This window comes from Taudactylus pleione, unplaced genomic scaffold (genome assembly GCF_031769625.1).
Source record: "Taudactylus pleione unplaced genomic scaffold, aTauple2 ptg000032l, whole genome shotgun sequence".
Taxonomy (NCBI): Eukaryota; Metazoa; Chordata; class Amphibia; order Anura; family Myobatrachidae; genus Taudactylus; species Taudactylus pleione.
Window position 1 is genome coordinate 30,988,951 of NW_028284434.1, and position 9,033 is coordinate 30,997,983.

The 9,033-nt window shown below is 43.9% G+C and overlaps 1 protein-coding gene across 2 annotated transcripts in view; it reads right to left on the minus strand.

Moving 5' to 3' along the window:
• PDGFA (platelet derived growth factor subunit A) overlaps positions 1–8,728 on the minus strand; it is a 55,213-nt gene extending 46,485 nt beyond the window's left edge. For both annotated transcript variants that reach the window (XM_088451975.1, XM_088451974.1), the window contains exons 1-2: positions 8,044–8,728; positions 5,037–5,133 (exon numbers count right to left, since the gene is read on the minus strand). In XM_088451975.1, the coding sequence (XP_088308101.1) occupies positions 5,037–5,133; positions 8,044–8,106 (160 nt within the window). In that variant the 5' untranslated portion in view covers positions 8,107–8,728. The remainder of the gene's footprint in view (positions 1–5,036; positions 5,134–8,043) is intronic.
• Positions 8,729–9,033: the final 305 nt, after the last annotated feature.

The window sequence follows — 9,033 nt, forward strand, 5'->3', positions numbered from 1 at the left end:
ACAAAAGGAGGAAAGATTGCCAGGAAACCGGATATGTAGCAAAAGTTTATCTACACAATTAAATGTTACTTGTCTAACACAGGAGAAAGTGTGGTTACAGCTAAACAAGATTGGACAGAACACCTGGCGCAGTGGCAACCACCAGCTTGTACTGAAGGATAAAAGTTCATTCATTGATATATGGGCTCCTTCATAAACAGGTCAGTGCCACTGCGGGACTGATCCTGAGTGAATAAAGTGGCTGCAGTTGCAGGCACCCGTGGAAGCCGGATTTCATGCGTCTGCTAGTGGAAATCCGTGCTGCCCGTGGCCTCATTAGTATTGTCACTTGCACCAGCCCCACGCTAGGGGCCAGACATCTGTCAGAAACAGACTTTCCATCCCCGCACACAGGGCCTGATTCAGACCCGCTCGAGAGCGCTGAGCGGTCACAAGCGGGTAGATGTTGCCGAAATGCGCATGAGGGAGCCGGCTCCGTCGTGCGCATGAGCGAGACCCAAATAACGATGGCTAAGCAGTCGTTATGGGTCTCGCACCAAAGGGGGCGTGCTGTCGATGGTGATTGACAGCACGCCCCCTTTGGTGGGCGTGTGGGAGGCGTGGCTGCCCAGACGGAGCCAGGTCTGGGGCCGGCCCCACTGACATCACTAGTGATGTCAGTGGGAGTGCTTTTGGCTCTGATAGAGCCAAAAGCACTCCAGGGCTTGTGGCAGCGAGACCCTACCGCAAGGGTCTCGTCGCAAGCCCGATGGTCGCGATGGTCTTGACCATCGCGACCATCACTTTGGCCGCTCGCTATAGCTGTGGGTGGTCACCCACAGCTATGCGAGCGGCCAGGAGGCCGCTCCAAAAAGGAGCAGGGATGGCCCTGATTCAGAGCGAGCGCTCTGTCAGAGCGTCCGGCTCTGAATCAGGGCCACAGTGCTCAATCACACTGAGCTTAAGATACATGTAGACAACACCCCCATGGCAGTCTCACAAGTCCGGGTGGTTCAGTGCGCTCACATAACTGCCACCCCAATTGCTAAGAGAACCGTCTAACTCAGTAGCAGCCCCTGTATGTGCTACCGATATTTAAAATAAGAACAAAACTGGAAACTGAAACGATAGACATTTAGGGCAAATCATGTGTAAGAATTCTGAAGGGAGAAGAATCTGAAATACCGGGTTGTATCGGGAGTGGTCCAACCGGTGACACTGCCCAGGGCATCAGTCCAAGGGGTTACCAAGGCTGCTGCCCTGGTGGTACCGATGCCCACCTCATGGATTACCGGTAAGTTACCTGAACTCACACCTGGTGCCGCCATGGACATGCCTAATAAATAGGATTAGGGAGGTAGGTTTCAAGCTGGATCTAGGTAGCGAAATGGATGCCATCTATTTGAATTTTCAGTACTGTTCCAGAATGAAGGGATAGAGTATGTACATAGATCGAGAACTGGGTAAAGGATAATAGATAATGAGACAACTTCATATTGGATTAAAGTCACTAGTGGGATACCACAGGCATGATGACTTTATAGGATGTCCATATTTTCTGATGTCACAAAGCTTTGCATGTGCAGGGCACTAACTTACAGAAAAGATTTATACAGCATTTACACATTATATGGAATACAAATGGAGACAAATTAAATAAAAAGCAATTTGAAATGCTGGATGACAGAAGGTTGAGTAGCAGCGGTACACAGCGCCAGTCAGTGGCTGCAAAAGCATATCAAATTCTACACACACACACATTCTAAATATAAACCTGATGCTTACATAGGTTTACTTTTGCGTAAGTCACAATTTAGACCACATCTGGAATATGGGGTACATTAAACAAGTCCATTAAACACGGGAATGGAAGGGATGAAATATAGAAAGGTTAGACTTTACTTTGGAATAAAGGCACCTTATAAAGGTGACTCGATTGATATGTATAAATACAGTATATCCAAGGTCAGTATGTACAGTTGTCTAATTAATTCACACCAAAAACAAACACAGAGGAAAAAGGGTGTCAAGCTATGAATGGAGGAAGGAGTGTTTCCAGAACAGCGCAGTAGGGTTCTTTACTGTAAAAGTGATTAAGCTGTGGAATTCCTTACCACATGAGGTGACCATGGCAAATTCACTAACTGAACTTAAAAATGAACTGAGGGCCTGATTCAGAGCCGGACGCTATTTGCGAACGGTCGTTCAGAAAAAGGGGCCGGCTATTTAAATTGAGCACTCGCTCTTTGCGGTCTATTGATGCCTCCATGTCTGAGCGAGCGAACGAAACATGCGCTCGCTATTTTGTAAAGACGCCCCCTGGCCGTTCGCATCATACGTCATCTCCGCTATTTATTCGATTAATCGAGTACATCGAAATGTGTCTGAACTGCTCGCAGTGCTTGTGGTAGGTTTTACTTCCCGCAATCACTGCGAGCAGTTCAGGCTAAAAGACAACCAAGTGACGTGGTCGGATGCTGCTTTGTTAATTATGCACACCCATTAAACGCCCGTTTTGACCATTTGGCACGCCTGCGTTCGGATCTCCACTCCCCGTTTTCAAGCACCTTCCCCTGTTACCACCCACAAACGCCTCATTCTGCCACTCAAATTAGCAGGCCCTCGCTGTTTTGCGAGAGCACGATTTCCGACCACAATGACTGATTGGCGCATGCGCATTACGACCCATACGCAGATGTGCGAACATCGCTTGGAGCGAACGAGCGGCCGCTTCCGAGCGGCTCTGAATCAGGCCCTGAATGCCTTCCTGAATACAAAACTGTATCTGTAGCTGTGATAAGTAGAAGATATACTGGGGATAGGATTGATCAAGGGAATTTCTAATGGTGCATACACACAGTCAGACTTGCTAGATCAACAATGAACGATTGAACGTTTTCATCAACGATGAACGATTAAACGATTTCTGACAGTATTAAAATTAATGAAACAGTCCAAATCTTACTGCAAACACAGACGATGTCAGATATCGTTATCTGACATGCGGGAACGTGCATCGTTGGTCGATGCATGCCCAACATATGAACGATTTTGACAATCGTTATCGTTCAGATCTTTAACAAAATCTGACCGTGTGTATGCAGCATAAGAGTGCCATTTTGTGTGGTCAGGAAGAAATGTTCCCCCCTGAAGAAGCTACACTAAAACAGAATTAAAATACATGGAACACTGGACTTAAGAGACCTATGTCGTGTTTGAACTGGCCAAGTGATGATTGGTTCCTACAACATATTTGAGAACTTAAAGGAATTACTGCATGTCTTCTGTGGCTGAGCAAACTTCAGATCACAGTCAGAGACAATGTTTATCATTTCAAAATTATTGTAACCCTAGCTAAAAGCACAGACCCTGTTTTCACTAGTAAGCCTAAACATCCACACTACAATTTACATATTGCACAACGAAGCACCAATCTGAATCCCAAAGGTTGACACAGCTAATTGGAAGTTCACCAGTGTTTTTTTCCTTTCAAGATAAAAGCTTCTTTTATCTTAAAGATGCACAATCAGCTCCGACTAGGACTCTGGAGCTTCATTACCTGCTCTAAGCTAAGCAGCACAAGGGAGGATGTGAAGCAGAAACCTCAGCCTATATAAATAGACCTGCAATTATGCCCCGAGTAAAGGAGGTTTGAATGAGGCAAGGAGGCTTCTGTGTTGTACAACTCTGCTAGACAATTGTTTGGATGCAGTGGAAATTAGCCTTGCAGTCTTGTTCCAACAGGCTCTCTGATCCCCTTACAACCGATTTGTTTTAACACCCTAAAAATAATTGCTTTTTATTATTTATGACTACGACCAAAGTTAGGAGGTCCCAGAGAGACTTCCAGAGAGGCGCAGATGAGATTGCAACAGGCGTGCACTCAACAGATGCTGCCACACAACATGGTATTAGAGTGCTCCTTATTCATTGCCGATACAATCATAACACAGTCATTGTCAACTACCTATTCACCACCACCAGGCATAATCTTTCTCCCTAGCTTATAGCTCACAAGAAAATCATCCCTGTCAACAGGTAGAAGCTACAAGAATATCTGGTGCCGTATAATCCCAGATAATTGAAATAATGATTGCTTTTCCCCCCTAAGGCGTTATAAGGGATATTTTGTAATTATGGTAAAAAAGCAGTGGGGTGTTTCTCAAAATGTAACTCATAATTACAAACAGTGTTGCAACACTACAGGTGCAGAGACATTTCTTAAAAAGCATAATTGTGGTTACTACAAAACAGCCCATAACATAACGCAGAGCTATAGGTCGATTTTTGCTACAGTGTGGAATAATGTCATTATTGCTGCTAATTATACTATATTTAAAGAAGTCTCTTTCTAAATTAACTTTTGTATTACATAAACAGAAGTAGCACAAGGAAAATGCATTGCAAGAATGTCTGGGATATTAAAGAAATTGCAGCTCCATAAATGCTTAGACAGCCTAATGTATTCTTGTTGATAAATAAAAGTTTAATAAATTTGATAGAATTAGGTTATGGCTGTAATTTCTACTGGCTGTTAGAACATACCAAAAAGTTCCAAGTCATATAAATTATTACGAATTTGGAAGAAGAGCGTATTATACAAGAAGTCAGGATTCCAAAGTTATACACAGTGCTGTATTCAAATGCAGGAAAATGTCAAGTTTATGTTTTTGCGTCGTCAATTTAGCATTTCGTATATTTTTTTTGTTCCCTCGGCAACAGCTGTAAACACTCTATGGCAAAGCAACTGCTGAAATGATGATAATCACAAAACTATCCCATCAGTATCTTCCTTTCAGGGAGCAGACAATGAACATGAACGCAGGTCACCTTTTATACTATCTTGCAGTGTTAAGTCCTCCTCTCCCAAGAGAGCAAAGTCACACCCTCTCATTATAAGCCCTGTTAGTTTATCAATAGCTCAGCTGCTGTTTATTGGCCTGGAATCTGACCTCTCTCCTTCTTGTTTAACCATTTGTGAAGGAAGTTAAAAGGGGACATAGGGTAACACCCATAAATCAGAGGTGAGGAGAAGGTAAAAAGGAAATTGAATTTACCTACGGAATCAATCTCCAGGAGGCGCTGCAGGTCACTGATGCTGTGGATTTCACTGTGTGCCAGTCTCTCAATCAGTTCCTGAGGGATCTCTGCTTCCTTAATGCAGCCAAGGAAGAAACAGATTTTAAAATACAGTTCACAGACACTTCTCAATGATAATCCACTCCAACTACAGAATGTACAGCACGTATGCTGGATCCTCCCTTAGTATTGAGCAGATTGCAGAAAAAAAATAAAAATACTTGCATGACTTAGCAACTCCAGCACAGATTCACCAGCTCTAGCTTGGGTGCAATCAGCACTTGCCATAACATGGGACAATGGTGCAGGGGGTGAGGCTGCAATACTGCATGCCCCTTCAGGTATGAAAAGGAGGCCCAACTAATTATCTTCAATGTCACAGAGAGAAAGCAGTGCAGGTTCCCTACCGGAGTCACAATGACAAACAAGCGTCAACATCACACAATTACGTCTGTGGGCTTATTTGCTCCTTATCAGAGACTGCCTGGCTTACCTGTGCTCTCAGTTCACAGTTCTGTGCTGTACAAAGTTGTCACTGAAAATCCATTTTGCTAGCAGGGAACTAGGTGCTTTAAATCGCTCTGCAATCTTGCAGTTAGACAGCTCAGAAAGGCAAACTGTACCCAACTAGACATGGAAAAAGTGCCTGCCATTTCCCTGAGGAAGCCTGTCAGTAGTCTGGGGACTGAGGTGCACACGTGAAGGAAAAAAAAATAAATCACACTCAAATTCAATCTACGGCCCACAGTCATTCACCAATAGAATTACAATACAGACATGTTAATCTGTTACTCCAGGTAGAGCTGATGCAGAAAGCTGACATATTATAGGTCGTACAGTGAGCTCCCTGATCAATCATTCCAAAACAAAAACATCCACAGCTGCCATTATGCTTATTACTTTATATGGCTATACAAGCTGACATGGCAATGTGTGCCCTGAGGTAAGGCATGCTTTCAGCCCCCCTACTCAATAACGCAGCTGAGGTGCTGGAGAGGTGTAGATAGTGTGGATTTGCAGTAGACAAGTTCTATTATAGGGAAAAAATGACTGGCTTTGAAGAAGACCACATCAAGCGGTATGAAAATCAAAACCCTTTGAGAAAACCACATACAGTAGACAGGTATCTGTTTCAATTTAGCCATAAACTCAACAACAGAGGTTTATTTTTCCAAGGGGGGTGAGGGAGAGGCTCTTATTAGCATTACGGACACCCAAGTACAACCTCTATTACAAACTGCAGCCTGATCTGGAGTCTCACTCCCAAGATATGTGACAGACACTTCCCCTTAACACTCCATCAAAAAGGTGGACAAAAATAAAAGCCTTACAGAGTAATAAAAGCCAGCCATTACACATAATACCACCAAAGGCGCCAGGATTTGCCTTTTCTCTTTAGGAAGCCTGGGGATATATATTACACAGTCTACAACACAGCCTTGAAACTTTATCAGCTGTGTTCCAGTTCTCACACATGCTATGGCATGATTTATTCTGCGCACCCCCCAACAAAAATTATTAACCCCATCTGTGCTGGAGGGCACAAATCATGCAAGTTATCCCTGATCTTACACCCAGGGAAAACCCAACATGTTTGTGACACACACATTTTGCACCAGTCTATTAACTTATGGTGTCCATAGAATAACATAAATTCAAAGATCCCTGGTCATTTTGTCATTTGTCTATAACTTTTTTTTTTTTTCCCGTAAAGACCTCTACTATGATTAATAACTCACACGGAGGGGGGGGGGTATTTACCGAAATTGGGAGATATAATCAGCTTCCAATTCAAATTTTGCAGGCTGTGTTTAAAAGATGATAGTTAGGAGCTGATTGGTTGGTAACTTATTTTTTACAATTTTATCTCTCTCTCAGCTTCGTTAAATACCCCCCATAATCTCAATATTTGATTCAGGGGACTTCATCTAAAAATGTTTAAAAAAAAAAAGTGAAATTCAACATGAAATAGGTGGTGTAGAAGTTTGCCACTTATTGTCCTTGAACTTGGGCATATTATGCTATATGATTTAATCAAGAAAACTCGCTCTTAAAAAGGCTCTCTTAAAAATGGCACGTCTCTAGGGGACTTAATTATTTCCCAAGCATCATGCACATAGAACCACCTGGAAAAAAAAAATATATATATATATATTTCTTAAACTGCTATGTAGAATATTACTGTATCGCCCCATGGAGATAGGCAATGGATTTTCAGGTGAAACCCTGATGGGAACACACAGCTTCCAAGGCACAGCAGGAGAAACACATAACCAAAATATATATATTATATATAATTTTAGCATTTTCCTGCGGGTCTAAGATCAAATAAATCCACATTAATTCTAGCTTTTAAACTTTCCTAATAGGAGGCTGCATTGATAAGACAGATGTGCTCAGCAAAAAATATATCACATTTAAGCACATGTGTAGGGCCTCTGGCATAGAGTAGTTTGAAGAGGGGTGGAAAATAGGAACATTTACAATTGCAATGTGCTTGAACAAGCCCCGATCTTGTCAAGGCATGGGCTGCGAGAATGTGGTATACAGAAAAGGACAGGCTGCTGATGTGATATTAATGATTAAGGCCACTGTGGCAGGCCGGTGCAGGAAAACCTGCGCTGTGTCCTCTTGTGAGGCAGCTGTCATTGACTGTACGGCGTTCTGGGACTCATCGCAGCTACTGCAGCACCTCCAGGGAAACGGGAGCTGTCAATCATGGGCCTGAGTCACCAAGTAAGGGAGACTGAGTAGCATGACCATGCAAAAGAGGCGCTGCAGCAGCTGAGGTTGCCACAGTGCCACAGCGCATTAGTACTGCATGTCCTTCCAGCCCTGCCCATAGACACACAGTGGAAGTGTGAAGGATCAGTATAGAATGCAATATAGGATCTGCAGAAAATACAGTTTGCAATGTGCTATATATATGCATATATATGGAATGCAGGTATATTTAGCATACGGGCAGCACCCAGCCAGACCTACCTCGCAGAATGAAGGAGACAGGTAGCAGACGCCTAGAAGCAAAATCCAAGCCCAGCTCGTCATTGCGTCCTGCTGCTGCACTTATTACTGAATGACAATGCAACGTCTCGCTGAAGGAGCTGCAGACCTGCTCCTGTGTCTGGGGGAGTCACTACCATCCCTTAGAGGGGGATCAACACCCCACCAAATGTGTTGGATCTGCTGGACGTTTTTTTTTTTTTTTTTATTAGGGGGGTTGGGGTGGGATCTCCAGCACCAACCTGCTCCCCTCTCTCCCCTTCCTTATCCTTGCGGAGGATGGTCTCTAGGAGGCAACGGGGTGCAGGGTCTGCATGTCTGTGCTCTAATCACACCAACATTACAAAACCCAAAAAGGCAGCAGCTCTAGATCTCCGCTGAAACGCACATCACCTGTCTGCCTCGGGCTCCTCAGCACCCCCTCCCCTCCCAATCATGCAACATTAAGGGGGGAATGCACAAAGGCAGCGAGCACGTCTGTGCTAAGTTTCCAAACACCGCACTCTTCTCAGGGCTCCCGGTGCGATAGATGGGGCGCAGGGGGCTCTGCAGCTCCTCCGGGATGGGAAATGGTTTAAATCCCTGGGCGAGGAAACAGCCAGGTACACGGGTAACTCCTGTGGGTGTCAGCTGCGAGCTGCGAGCAGCTCCCTCTCTCTCTCGCTCTCTCTGCTGTTAGTAGGAGAGTGAAATAATCTGGAGCAAGAGATTATACTGTAGCCAACTCTGAAATGACAAACAAGCAATTGATGAGTGAAAAACAAGCCCAAAATAAGCCCAAACCCAATCCTATAAAGCCCAAAACATAAGCTCAACCTAATATGGTGGTATGGGGGTGGGGGTAATTTAATGAGAACCACAAACTTTATTGTATATTGTTCATTTTATTAATATACATATATTTATATGCAAAACAGGGCTTTCCCCTGCTCTATGAATAGACCCCACTGTGAGATGTAGTGTGAAGTGTAC